This window comes from Littorina saxatilis, linkage group LG17 (genome assembly GCF_037325665.1).
Source record: "Littorina saxatilis isolate snail1 linkage group LG17, US_GU_Lsax_2.0, whole genome shotgun sequence".
Lineage (NCBI taxonomy): Eukaryota > Metazoa > Mollusca > Gastropoda > Littorinimorpha > Littorinidae > Littorina > Littorina saxatilis.
In genome coordinates, this window is record NC_090261.1 from 17,701,571 (window position 1) to 17,716,589 (window position 15,019).

Below are 15,019 nucleotides of genomic sequence, written 5' to 3' on the forward strand. Positions count from 1 at the left end.
TACTTTGAGAAAAAGAACACACATAAAAATGAGTCCAGCATAAATAGAAAGAATGCTCTTTTTTTCAAAACATATATTATAAACACATGGTCCTTGCAATCTCAATTAACTCTTACCAGTTCGGGGGTTTTAGGGCATATTTTACAGTGCTGTTGGTGCCTACTTGCCGAGTGGCTATCTGGGGGTCATATTCTAAATGAAATATAGAAAGTTATATATCAAATGATAGGAAAATGAATAAGCTTTTCATATTTGCAAAGAGAATTGTGCTATCTTTAAAGGTAAAAAATGTTATGGGGGTGACAACATGATTTTTGTTGAAATTTGTACGTCCATTTTTTGGAACACGTGACAAACACAAAGAAGACATTTTTTTTGTGTTCAGTTTATTTTAGATATGCTGCTAACTAGTCTGTTTTGGCATTCATTTTACATAACATAGCAAAGTTTTATTGAGTTTTGCTGATAAACAAAAAAATTATTGTCACCTGAATACCCCCACCCAAATTTCAAAGTTGGACGTTTCATGACATACGCATGCCTAAGGCACAAAAAAAAAAGTCTGTTTACGGTATCCCGACCGACCCTATTTTTTCCCGCGACCCTAGACTGTTTTTTGGTATTTGGGAGAAAAACAAAAACAAAAAAATTTTTTTAAAAAAGAAAAAAAAAGGTCTTTTTTTATTTGGCAAAATAACTTAAAAATATGTTTTTTGGGGGGAAAACAAAAACAAAAAACAAAAAAAGTCCCGACCTACCGACCCTATTTTATTGGCCTATGTTACCGTTAACAGACTTTTTTTAAATTTTTTTGCCTAATAATGCATTCCTATAACTAACTTATAGCAAAAACCCAGCTTGTTTTTGTCATAAAGTGTGTCTAACATATGAGTTTATCCACTGTCCGACCCATCCAATGTAAAATAACACTTTTTTTTCTCGATAATTAGATAATTGGTCAGTGGAAAACTACAGGGGGGGGGGGGGGGGGGGGGGGGGGCATCGTAAGCTTGCTTACGATGGGTAAGGGAGCGAACTGGTAAGAGTTAACATTGCCCGGTGAAAACAATAATCTTTACTTAAACTTTAAAAAAAGAAGAAACATGTCAGTACATTACATGCATGTGAAAACAATGCCTGTGTTGCTTTGTTACAAGTTTGGAACCAATATGTAGAATGCTATATTGCATCCTATGCATTCTGCAACTTTTCTGCCAAACAAAATTGATTCTAATTTCTTATTGAGAAACATTACGCCTTAGACTGCGCTTTGTTCCCAAGAATAATATTTAGAACCTTTTTTTGGCTCACCTGGCACAAGATGAAGGCATGGAACAAGGAAGACATGTGCAACACTGATGCCTGCAAAAGAAAACATGATGCTGCAGATGTATTTGGCACCACGGAGAAAGTTCGTTTTAACATAATGTAAACTTTTCATATGCATGCTCAACTGTTTATATCTGTTTGGCTCTGTGTGTATCTGTGTATTTCAGATCTACAATTCATACTGTATTGTCCATAAAAAAGAGAGACTTTGATCGTGCAGTCAGTCGAACGCAGAAGAAGAAGAAGTCCATAAAATAAATCATTGTTTTGTGTATGTGTGTGTTTGGGATTTGAGTGGTGGGAAGAATAAACAGGCGGAAGCAATAGGACTTGCTTGTATTCTTGAAAACAGCAATTTGCATGTAAAAATCACTCACATTAGACTGCTCAGCAAAGCCAGTCATAATGACCATGATGTGATCAGAGATGTGAGCGCTGGCTTCAAGCGGCACTGGCAAACAGCTGATCTGAGCCACGCCTTCCGTCACAGCCGTGTGGGTCAGGGAACCGATCAGCAGCCACGACAGTAGGCGGATGTGGCCGATGCAGTCGATGAACTCTTTGGGACTGCATGTGGACAATGACAAAAACAAATACTGTACGCCTCAAGGTCAACACTACAAATCATTGGCTGAAACAACAAAGACTGCCAGCGCATTATGACAAACAAGATACGCTTTGAAGTCTACACACAAAAACTGTTAGTTAAACCACTGGTCTACAGACACCCAACTTAAGTCTATGCACACATTATTGTTTAATAACACATTGAGAGGAAACAGATTTTCTATACAGCACGTCTACACTGACAAATTGACAGCTTCAAAAGTGAGTCGTCTTTATTTTGGCTGAGTTTTGAATCCTCACACCACCTTGGTTTTAGCTGGACAATGACTGCAAGACAAGACAGGGACTGACCCTTGCTGCATGGTGGAGGGTGGGTGGTAGAGCCAGGGCAGGTATCGGGTGATGGCCCGGTGGTCACGGCCGTTGCCCCGCGCTATCTCCAGGGCGATGTACTGTGCGATGCCAGACTTGAGCTGGCTGCCTAGAGTGTCTTCATTCAAGCAGCTGCTTCCACCCTTCGTGTTGCTCTGAAAGATTAAACTGCTCTGTGTATCAATGCCATCTACTGAAATTACACAAGTCAACAGATACTGATAATATACAGAGAAACAGCAACAACGTAAACCTTTTTTTCCTGCTTTGAATAAAATCACACTACTTTTGTTTTCAATGGCATCAACCTTTCTCATACAAATTGAAGGACACCATGTCTCTATTGCACACTTCTTTGAGTGCTTCTTCTTCTTCAGCATTCGACAACATTCTTTTAGTGCATTTTTCAGTTTCGATTATATGTTATTTGCATTTTTGACCAACATATGACATTTTTGTCCGACTCGTATGTCACATGGCTCAAAGAATGAAACTTGAACGTTCAATTGATACATTTATTCTTATTCTTTTTTCATATATTTGCCTGCCATGATCCCTGGGAATAAAGGTTGATTCACAAATGAATCTTCTTATTATTAAACTTCCTACAATATGGAATTAACCTCTCATAAATTCAGGCAAGCTCCATTTACTAACACAATGTATGACTGCCTTAATATTGTTGTTTTTCCACACTTTAAAACATCTGCATTATGTCAAAAAGTTCTGTTGGTTTGTACCTTGACCTTGGTAAGTGTGTGGAGGTCCCCGATGAAGTCCATGCAGTCGGTGAGGTGTTGTCGCATGCACTCGGCAGCGCAGGTGCTCATCAGTGTCTGTGACTGGGCCAGGTAGAGCGCAGTGGCCTCAGACAGGGAGTTGGACAGGCACAGCGTGCCCCCAGCATCCAGTACCACAAACTGTAACACCAGGCACAAAGTACTCACTACGCCACCAATAGGGGATACGTACTTTACCCAGAATCCAGAGTGGTTCAGACTAAACACTGAGTGATCATGTGCCCTTCAGAGAAGCTGACACATTGCTCTGTAGAGCACGATAAACAGAAAATCTGATATACTGTCCATTGTTCAAAACAGAATCAGATACAGTGAAGTCCGGATGTAGTGATAGCCCTCGGGACCAAATTTTTGTATCACTACATCCGGACTATCATTACACCAGGACGTCCGGTTATAGTGATATTTTTGTAGGTTTTATCACTACATCTGGACGTCCGGTTATAGTGATAGTTTTGTACGTTTTATCACTACATCCGGACGTCCGGTTATAGTTCTATTTTTGTAGGTTTTATTACTACATCCGGCCAATCGCTTGTAGTTGTAGTGATATCTTCAAAGCTTTTATTGCTACATGCGGCGGCACATTTGGTAAACTAGCCTCAAGGCAGTAACAAGGTGATTTTGGAACCACTATTGATTTCGTTTTGTGACGTTTCTTCTGTCGTCTTTGTCAGGCTTGCAAATGTCCTGTGTTAACCTACCCCCGTCCTGGCAGTTCAACAGCCGGTGTGTGTGTGTGTGTGTGTGTGTGTGTGTGTGTGTGTGTGTGTGTGTGTGTGTGTGTGCATGCGTGCGTGCATGTGTGTGTGTGTGTTTTAGAGAGAGAGAGAGAGAAGGGCCACTTAGAAATAAGGGTTAAATGAAAAATTGTCAGATCAATTTTCCGCTTCAGGGTAAGCACAGTGCGTGGCTGGCTTTTGCTCGCCATTTTGGTAAAGGGAGATTACTCTCGAACATTATCACTACAGCCGGACTTTAGCTTCCCCGGGACTAAAAAATAGTATCACTACAAGCGGACTATCACTATATCCGGACTGAAAAATATCACTACAACCGGACTAAGTTAACAAAGAACATGAACAACTGGGACCGGGACCCAGAAATTCTATTACTACAGCCGGACTATCACTATATGGGTCTATCACTACAACCGGACTTCACTGTACATCCTCTAAAGGACATCATCTGTAACTTCCAAAATGAAACCATTCTATGAATCACACACGAGCCTACTAGTACTACTGAGCGGGTTCCCCTGCTATGAATGGGCGGTTCTGGCGAGGTTATGCCCCCTCTTTCTTTTGGCTGGTAACTGGTGCCACCTCACGGCAAGATCACACGAGAAAGGAAAAAAAATTTGCATTGGTCCCAAATAGCATATCGGTTTGGTAACAGTTCATGTGTAAGTCGTGCATTTTATACGGTAAACAGACAATGGTCGGTTGTGGTGAGGTTATGCCCCTTCTTTCTTTCGGCTGGTAACTGGCGCAACCTCGCGGCAAGATCACAGGAGTTGTCTCGCATTATCACCCCAGAAGCGCTCATTATGCAATGGTCCAGTGATATACACAGAAGATTAAAACAAAGAGCTCACAGACTTAAACTGAAAATAAGTTCCAGTACTATTTAAGTTTTATGTTTGTACCATAAAATTCAAGTCGCATTCCTGTCTAAAACTGAGTATAAGCTAAGACCTTGAAGCTTTAACCCGCAAACCAGTGCATGTGCAGTGAACGTTAAATTTGTCCCTTGGAACAGATGACTACAGAAGATTTAGGAAAGATCCTGTACCTGCACCATCATGAGAAGGTTGTCGTCAGGCACCAAACTCTTGAAGCGCATGACGTTCACCAGCTCATAGATGACTGTTCTGGTCAGGATCAACTTGTCTCGTTCCTATGCAGCACAGAAGCAGGCCAGATGATAAAGTGTTGAAGCAGACAGTGAAGTTTGGCTCTGGTTTTCTACCCCCCCCCCCCCCTCCCCCCATCCAAGCGAGGCAGACATTTTAGGCAGATGATTTGACGAATGCTGTTAGGATAAGACCAAGAGATAATATTTCTCTGCTGTTCTTGAAGAAAAAGAAAAAAGAAGTTAATTTTGGTTTCATATAATTATTTCTAGGACAACAAAAACACAAACAAAGTGACAGCAAAATACATTCCCATGTTGCTGCATTAATGTCTTCTTTCTGCTTTTCATCTCAGAAAGAATTGGTGCCTCATCTTCTGCATCCTTAAAGCCTACGGCGAATGTGCATTCTCTGTTTCTGCCCCTCCCATCTGGAACAACATCCCACAAACTGTTTGTCGTTCAGATTCACCCACTTCTTTCAAAACTGCCCTCAAAACCTCTCTTCCAACACCTCTAGCCATTCTTTCTTCTGGAACCACCAGTTGTTGTTTTTGTGTGAAAGTGTTTGGAAGCTTTTGTACTTAAATTTGTATTTATATAGGATGTAAGTCAGTTCTGTGAAGCTTTGTGTCATATGTATATCTGTAAAAATGTATATTTTAGGTGAGAGTTTTTAAGAATAGTCTTTATAGTATTGTTATTTACTGGCTGTATTTTAGTGTGTGTGTGTGTGTGTGTGTGTGTGTGTGTGTGTGTGTGCGTGCGTGCGTGTGTGTGTGTGTGTGCGTGCGTGTGTGTGTGCAAGCTGTTGCTATTGTACATCGCCGTGAGCTCTGATTAGAAGGGGCGATTAATAAGAGTTCCTTATTATTATTATTATTATTAGTGAACAGTTTACTTGTGTGAATGAAGAGAGCGACTTACCCTGGTAAAGGCCTTGTTGCAGAGGGAACAGATGTCTCAGAGAGCGACTTACCCTGGTCATGGCCCTGTTGCAGTGGAACAGATGTCACAGAGAGCGACTTACCCTGGTCAAGGCCCTGTTGCAGTGGGAACACATGTCACAGAGAGCGACTTACCCTGGTGAAGGCCCTGTTGCAGTGGGAACAGATGTCACAGAGAGCGATCGACTTACCCTGGTGACGGCCCTGTTGCAGTGGAACAGATGTCTCAGAGAGCGACTTACCCTGGTGACGGCCCTGTTGCAGAGGGAACACATGTCACAGAATGCGACTTACCCTGGTGAAGGCCCTGTTGCAGAGGGAACACATGTCACAGAAAGCGACTTACCCTGGTGAAGGCCCTGTTGCAGAGGGAACACATGTCACAGAAAGCGACTTACCCTGGTGAAGGCCCTGTTGCAGAGGGAACACATGTCACAGAAAGCGACTTACCCTGGTGAAGGCCCTGTTGCAGAGGGAACACATGTCACAGAAAGCGACTTACCCTGGTGACGGCCCTGTTGCAGAGGGAACACATGTCACAGAAAGCGACTTACCCTGGTGACGGCCCTGTTGCAGAGGGAACACATGTCACAGAAAGCGACTTACCCTGGTGACGGCCCTGTTGCAGAGGGAACACATGTCACAGAAAGCGACTTACCCTGGTGACGGCCCTGTTGCAGAGGGAACACATGTCACAGAAAGCGACTTACCCTGGTGAAGGCCCTGTTGCAGAGGGAACACATGTCACAGAAAGCGACTTACCCTGGTGACGGCCCTGTTGCAGAGGGAACACATGTCACAGAAAGCGACTTACCCTGATGACGGCCCTGTTGCAGAGGGAACACATGTCACAGAAAGCGACTTACCCTGGTGAAGGCCCTGTTGCAGAGAGAACACATGTCACAGAAAGCGACTTACCCTGGTGACGGCCCTGTTGCAGAGGGAACACATGTCACAGAAAGCGACTTACCCTTGTGACGGCCCTGTTGCAGAGGGAACACATGTCACAGAAAGCGACTTACCCTGGTGACGGCCCTGTTGCAGAGGGAACACTGTTACGAAGCGGTTTACTCGTATTTTTGTTAATGTGTATTGTTGTAAATAGAATAGACTATAGCGATGGTCAGACATTGGAAAGGGCTATAGGCTGCATACCGTCGCGTTGACCGCAGTTGAACCTTTGTGTAACTGACAAGGTTTTTCACGTGCAAGTAATGCAGGCGACAGCTCACTGGCAATGTCATAGCAAGAACGACTTTGTAAAATCAGTCGCCGTCAAGGAGCCAAGCTCGACTCATGTTTTTCGTAACACGTTAGCAGACGGGCTCCAGTTTTAGGTATCTGACTGAAGAAGGATGAAGACTGACGAACTTTCCCTATCAGTCTACGTGATATCTTCCATTTTCATATTCATGCCAGGCCGGCGACTGTACTAAATGTTGGCTTTACACTCTTTTGAGTGTTTCCAACTGGAGGGTTTCATCGACGGAGGCTGAACTGAACCAGTCAACTGCAGCTTGGTGTACATGACCATGGCATGGAGAGCTGGCAGGGTTCTACAGTTAGCCGCCGAGACGAACTGGAAGGATCAAGGACTACGTCAAGCAATGGTCGCGGTGTCGTGAGGACTGGTGCATCCTTGTCAGTCGTCTGAAGGACTTACAGCCATACCAACATCTTGAGGGCCGAAAGATGGCAGTAGGGTAACGTACAGTAGAATACCTATTCGTCTTACCTGTTAAGCTGCTTTGTTTGAGCCAAAAGGTGTCTGCGTCTTGGACTGTAGAGTTTCTTGCGGTGTTGTCGGCCTAGAGTACTGGTCGAAGCCCGGAAATGATTTTGTGATGTAAAAAGCTTTGTAAACTAATAATAATTAGTCTTGGCAGTGTCAAGATCCATTTAACACCAGGTTTTTGCGTGTGTGAGTGCGTGTGCGCTTGTGCCTTGTAAGCTACGGTAGCGGACAACTATTCAGATTACATTCAAGTCTGTAAACAAATACTGAATTTATAGAGTTGTGTAGAGGCATTTATGATTGTCTAAAAACCGGGCTATACCACTCCATAACAAACACATGTCACAGAAAGCGACTTACCCTGGAAAAGGCCCTGTTGCAGAGAGAACAGATGTCAATCAGCTGCTGCAGCTTGAGGGTGCAGTTCTGTATGGCAAAACTCAGTACCTTGGAAAACGGCTCAAGAATACCCTGCAACACATTGAGCTTGTGTGTCAATTTCATTCTTGTACAAAAGCACCACACAGTTTCAGAGAACTGTTGCAAGGTACAAGGCTGGAAACAAAAATGAGCAGATTATGGAACAAGAGACAGCAGGTGAGAAGGACCAGAACAAGATTGTAATAACATGTACTCACAAGATACAAACATGAACAGTGAAACAATAAACTGAACCAGTTTTGACCCAGAACAGTGGAAGTGGAGTGTAGTTTCTCACAAGAACATTTGAGGGAAGGGGGGGAGGGGGGGGCAATTTTTTTTCTCAGGGAAGACTGTCACTTGCCCTGGAAATAGCGGATCTTAGGAAAATTCTCCAGCCTGGTTTTCTCCAACTTTCCTCGAGTGGCAGAATCTGGGCAGTGAGGAGAGCGTTGCCTTACCCTGACGTGAGTGATGACGAAGACTTTGAGAAGCATGATGATGGTGAGGACAGGCTCCATGGTACAGGGGTTGGACAGTGCTACCACTTACCCTGACGTTAGTGATGACGTAGACTTTGAGCAGAGTGGTGATGATGGTGAGGACAGGCTCCATGGTACAGGGGTTTGGCAGCACGGTGGGTAGGCGGCGGAAGAAGATGTCAAACTGGGTGAGGATGTTGGTCCACAAAGGCACGGAGCTCTCCAATGACACGCAGCTCAGATAGGTGGACAGGTTGGCTAGCGTGATGGTGATGGTGTCCTGAGACAGGTTCTTGCGCTCATTCAGACCCTGCAGTCAGCACAATATCATTGTCAAAAATTACATCTCTACACATACTGTTGTTTAATGTTTTAAGATCTCCAAAAATCTGAAGAAATCGAGTCTTAAAAAGGACGAAGTCTTAAAATGGAGGTAAATTTACAGAGATTGTGAAAGATTGTCTGAGAAAGTAGGGTTTTAAATTGGGGGGGGGGGGGGGGGCCAGTAATGTTTGGAGGGTCTTAATAGGAAGGTTCCACAGTACATCATTATTCACCCAGAATGTGCAGTTGAGTCTTTGTTTGCTGCATTCCCCATTGTACTCCTAAACCAGAAAGACAATCTGAACAAACTGCATGTTGACAGAGTTAGGCAGAGAAGGAAGTTATATAATCGAAAATTTTTAAGTAAATTTTCATTTGATTAATATACTTACCCGAATCACATAAAAGCATTGACGCAGTCTATGATGCTTAGGTCTGAAAAGGCTACCCGTCTTAAAAAAGTTTTAAAGGGAAGCAACCCAACCACAAAAGGAAAACATAGCCATGGTAATGACCATATACCCAGGGAGTTACCTCCCGTACAGGTGTATGTGACGTCACCACCACTGCTATACCACGTGGTACCATCATTCGGCTTTAGATAAACTAAACACCATATGCGGGGTTGGCGGGCGGGAATACACTATGTGATTCGGGTAAGTATACTGTTCAAAAAAAGAAACGCATAGCTTGTAATATTTGGTTAATTTAGTTATATGGCTACAAGGATATCCACCAAACTGCAGAAAATGTTTATCTGGTCGTCGACCTTTCGTCCATTGCCACAAGTGAGCTCTGCACGTGACGCATGCGTTATCAGTGGCTACAATGTCAAAATTGCTCATTTGGCATGACCACTCGTCATGCTTCAGTGTAATCTCGTGAAACTCGGGGAATATTGAGCTCTCACCATGTCTTCCAAAACCCATAAAAGCGGATTGTTCGCCACAAAGAAATCAGACGACAATTCAGCGACGAAAGATGGCCCGATTGAGCAGAGAAGACCGCCAAATTGCATTGGGTCGTTTACAAGCAGGCCAAAGTCAAAGTGCAATCGCCAGGCACTTCCACGTGTCCCAGAGCACCATCAGTAGACTGTGGGTCAGGTTTCAAGCCACTGGCTCCGTTGCTGACTTGCCACGAGCGGGAAGACCAAGGGCGACAACTGCTGCTCACGACCGCTTCATACGGCTCTGCCACCTCCGGAATCGTTTCCTGTCGGCCTCATCTTCTGTCCAGGCTCTCCCCGGGCCACACCGATTATCGGACCAGACCGTGCGGAACCGCCTGCATGAAGCTGGTTTGAGAGCTCGCAGACCTCACAGAGGAGCTGTCCTCACCCGCCGCCATCGCCAGAACCGAGTGCAGTGGGGCAACCAGCACCTTCGCTGGACCGTCCGGAATCACTGGAGACACGTGTGGTTCAGCGACGAGTCCTACTTCCTGCTCCAGCGACATGATGGTCGGAGGAGGGTCTACCGGAGAGTAAACGAACGTTACGCGCCCAACTGTGTGGATGAGGCACCCGTTCATGGTGGTGGAGGCGTCATGGTGTGGGGGGCGATCAATACCGCTGGAAGGAGCACCCTGGTGCACGTCCAAGGGCGCATAACTGCCCAGCGATACGTGGAGGAAATTCTGCGCCCACACGCCCTTCCTCTTCTGGCTGACCAGGATGCCATATTCCAGCAGGACAACGCTCGCCCGCACACAGCACGACTCACCACCCAGTTCCTCACCGACCACCATGTCCAGGTGCTTCCCTGGCCATCCATGTCGCCAGACATGAACCCGATAGAACACCTCTGGGATGAATTGGACAGACGTGTGCGCAGGCGAGAAGAAGCGCCGGCAAATCACCGCGATCTATTGCAGGCACTTCAGGAGGAGTGGGACACCATCCCACAGCAAGATATCCGGCATCTGATCCAGTCCATGCCCAGAAGGTGCCGGGCAGTTGTTGCTGCTCAAGGCAGTCACACCCCCTACTGACTTGACAGCCTCGGCACCCAATCGTATTGATTGACTGATTGATTTGAAGATGCAAATGAACTGTGTGTGCATTCAACTGTGTCCATACCAAATTTCAAACAAATAATCTAAATATTGGATTTTCTGTTAATTTTTTCGAAAAATAAAACAAATTTGGCAAGTAGCAACTATGCGTTTCTTTTTTTGAACAGTATATATTAATCAAATGAAAATTTACTTAAAAATTTTCGATTAAATTACATATTCTTACTCCGAATCACATAAAAGCAGATAGCTTCAACAAGGCGGTGGGAATGAAAAAATCTAACTCACCTCAAACCCTGACCAGGAACTGGCCACCTGCGATCATAGCAGGAAGCGTCCTCGAACCATCTTGCCGCAAGGCAGAAACGTCTCTGAGGTAGTAATTCAGGAAGACATCCTCAGAGCGCCAATAAGCAGTGCGTAGCACCTCGTCCAGTTTACGAGAGCGAAGGACAGCCAACGAGGACGCCCACGCCCTGGTTTCATGGGCTCGGGCAGAGTCCAGGGGAAAGGCAGGCAGAGCCCCCCCCCTTTGACAGGTTCCACTCGTAAGCTTGCTTAATCAGTGTTGACACCCACCGAGCCATAGTCGTCTTTGCAATATCCTTATTTCTCACAGTGTTTATGGAGATAAATAGGAGCTTTTGGAATTTTGACCTGAGCGGTAGTGACCGGGCAAGGTAGATGTCAAGGGCTCGCACGGGACAATTGACGGAATCCGGGTCTCCAGGAGCCAGAATACAAGTCAACGGCTTAACGCGAACCAGAGGAGAGGCCTGGTCTGGGGCCTGGTTCTTAGCCAGGAAGTCTGGCCGAAAACGCAACGTAATGGAGCCATCGGGCTCATGTGAAATGTCCTCCGGACTTCCCGAGAGGGCATGGATCTCGCTACCTCTGCGCGCAGATGCTACTAGCAGAAGAAAGAGAGTTTTGCGTGTCAGGTTTGCGAAACTAGCGTTGAGCAAAGGTTCAAACTCTGCGGAACATAGAAACTCCAGGACCAGAAAAAGATCCCATTTCGGCATGTGAGTGCGCGAAGAAATCTCTTTAAGGGCAGCACCCTTAATCACCCTCGAAATGACGCCGCTAACGTCAATAGAGCGGCCAATCTGCCGTAGGGTGACAGCAATGGCAGATCTCCGAACTCTCAAGGCAGAAGCAGAAGCTCCCTGAGAAGAGAGAGAAGCAAGGTGGTTTGCCACGTGCATAGAACGAGGTGCTAGCGCGTTCAAACCACGGCCATGACACCAGGAAGCCCAGGCCTTCCAATGTGACGCGTACACAGACGAGGTGGAAGCTCTATGAGAGCGTTCCACCAAGTCCAGCGTCTGTTCAGAAGCACCGGAACGCCTCAGAGAGGACCGTACAACCTCCACACGTGAAGTCTCAGAACTGAGGGATCCTCGTGTGGTATGCCGGTTCGAGGCTGCACCAACTCTCCTCTTACGAGAGAGAGGAGAATTGGCGGACCGTGGGCGATCCTCAGAAGGTCCGGGAACCAAGCCTGTGAGGGCCACAGAGGAGCGACCAACAGAAGTTCCGGACCTTCCATTTCCGCCTTCCGAATTACTCGGCCGAGTAACTGGAATGGGGGAAAGGCGTAGGCCTGTAGCCCTGTCCATGGAAATGCCAACGCATCCGTCTGCCAAGCCTCGGGATCCGGGAATGGCGAGACGAAGATCGGCAGCCTCTTCGAGAAACGGGTGGCAAAGAGATCCACCTGAGGCTTTGGGACGAGGGCCCAGAGACGAAGCAGTGCCCCGTGAGTGATCGTCCACTCTGATTGAAGCACTTTGCCGGAGCGACTGAGCGCATCCGCCAAAGTGTTCAAGCTCCCCGGCAGGTACCTGGCTGTGAGAGTGATCTGGTGTTGCCAGCACCAGACCAGAATCTCGCAGGTTCTGCTCGAGAGAGACGGGGACCGCGACCCCCCCTGCTTGTTCAGATAAGCTGCCACAGTCGTGTTGTCTGTAAACAGACGAACATGCTTGGCGTGAAGGGAGGGCCGAAACTCCGCTAGAGCCAGGGCCACGGCCTCGAGCTCTAGCAAGTTTATGTGCCACTGGCTCTGCTCTGCCGACCACAGGCCCGACGCAGTCTGTCGGTCTGTGTGCGCTCCCCACCCCAGCAAAGACGCGTCCGTGAAAAGGTCCGTGTCTGGTGGGGGCAACACGATCGGCACGCCCCTGCAGACCCAAGCCGTGTCTAACCACGGAAGGGTCGCTGACTGAAACCATCCCTGGAGAGGGACGAGGACGTTCCAGTCCACATTGGTAGAGTCCACGTACGGTTTCAGAGCAAGCTGAAAAGGCCGCTTGTGAACTCTGCCCAGAGGCACCAAGAGAGCCATGGACTCCATCTGTCCCAAGATGGAGGCCAGCATCCGGAGGGAAGCCCGCAGGAGAGGCAAAGTGGAGTGAATCTGGGCTTGAAGCTTGTCCACCCGTCTCTGAGAGGGTTGGACAGTCCAAGCGACCGTGCAGAAAGACATACCCAGATAAGTGAACGTCTGCGACGGGACCAGCTCCGACTTTGATCGGTTGACCGAAAAACCCAACAAGTGGGCTTGACGCAGAACCGACTGAGTATGACTCGAGCAACCTGTCTGGGTTTGGTTCATGATGAGCCAATCGTCCAGATATGCTCTGAGTCGGATACCCTGTGACCTTACCAGTGCGCATAGCTGCCTCACCACCATGGTGAAGACCCACGGTGCGAGGGACAGCCCGAAGGGAAGTGCGCGGAACTGATAGACCTGATCGTCCCACCGGAAACGAAGCCATTTCCGGTCGGACGGATGCATGAGGATGTGGAAGTATGCATCTGTCAGATCTATGGAGGTCACCCAGTCTCCTGGACGGAGTGAGTCTCTGACCGAAGCCGGCGTCTCCATCTTGAACCGTATCGTTCTCAAGAAAGTATTGAGATACGACAGGTCCAGGACGGGGCGCCACCCTCCTGAGGCTTTGGGAACGGCAAAGAGCCGCCCGTAAAACCCCAGAGAGCTGTGGTCTACGACTCTCTCCACTGCGCCCTTCTGTAACAGTGTGACAATTTCCGCCTGAAGGACGGACCTTGCCTCCTGAGAGGAGGGGGGCTTGCAGGCCGGCGGACGCCGGGAAAGAGGAGCCTTTCTGTCCTGCCAGAGCAGGCGAAAGCCCGATCCCACCACTCCCAGAATCCATTGACTGTGCACGGAACCCAGCCAATGAGAAAGAGCCCGGGAGGGGCCCCCCGCCATCACCAGAGTGGAGGGCGGAGGGGGGGTGGGACCGGGAACACTTCATTGGGAGTGAGGCTTGCTGGTAGAGCCGCCTCGCCCCCTGCCGGACGCTGACCTCTTTCTCGAACCCTTAGAAGAGGGTTGAGAAGAAGGCTTAGTCTGCTTCGTGCTAGCTGGCTTAGACGACCCAGAAGCCTGAGAGGGCTTGAACTGAGACGTCTTGGCCTGCTTGAAAGCCTGAAGGGAGTAGTCCGAAAACTGCTGGTCCCTGTTGGTCTGGATCTCTGATCTTCGTGCATCGAAGACCAGCTGACCGAACAGTGGACCGTCCACGACAGGGGAAGCTCTGAGTGTGTCGAGCGTCGTTTGTTCTGAGAACTGCGAATGCGCTAGGAAAAGATCCCGACGACACGAAACAGAATGCACGTACTGCAGAGCCGAGAGGCGCATCAGCTCCTCATTCACCCTGGCCAGGGCGGAGAGAAGCGTTGAAACGTCATCAGCGTCTTGCTCCTGACTGAGAACGAACGGATCGAGGGTCTCGGTGAGAGCACGAGAAAGAGATCTGATAAGAGTCTCCGAAATGGAGGACAATTCCAGAAGTTGGCGATTGATCTCTTCGGAAGCCAAAAGAGTTTGATCGGACAACACAGTGCCCGAGGTACTCTTGATTGGCTTGGCCAAGAGGTGTAGCAAGTCCGGCGTCACCGTCAACGGTGTACGCGGAAGAGCAAACGATGCCAGCAGATTGCGAGACAACTTCGGCAAAGCGAACTTCTTGTGACCCGAAGGTACAAACGAAGATGCTTGGGCTGCTGAAGCAAGGTACGCACGAGCCTCTTCCGGAAACGGGCCGTGCGGCACGAGTAACGGAACAGGAGTGCTTGGCAAACCACTTCCGGCAGGAGGTGGACGAGCAAAAACTTGCGAAAGCTGGTATGCTATAGAGG

The 15,019-nt window shown here is 47.7% G+C and overlaps 1 protein-coding gene across 3 annotated transcripts in view; it reads right to left on the reverse strand.

Moving 5' to 3' along the window:
• LOC138952778 (protein unc-79 homolog) overlaps positions 1-15,019 on the reverse strand; it is a 294,903-nt gene that overhangs the window by 21,015 nt on the left and 258,869 nt on the right. For all 3 annotated transcript variants that reach the window (XM_070324505.1, XM_070324504.1, XM_070324503.1), the window contains 7 exons: positions 8,577-8,816; positions 7,965-8,075; positions 4,863-4,967; positions 3,009-3,188; positions 2,248-2,423; positions 1,707-1,896; positions 1,312-1,362 (listed from right to left, as the gene is read on the reverse strand). In XM_070324505.1, coding sequence (XP_070180606.1) covers positions 1,312-1,362; positions 1,707-1,896; positions 2,248-2,423; positions 3,009-3,188; positions 4,863-4,967; positions 7,965-8,075; positions 8,577-8,816 — 1,053 coding nt within the window. The remainder of the gene's footprint in view (positions 1-1,311; positions 1,363-1,706; positions 1,897-2,247; positions 2,424-3,008; positions 3,189-4,862; positions 4,968-7,964; positions 8,076-8,576; positions 8,817-15,019) is intronic.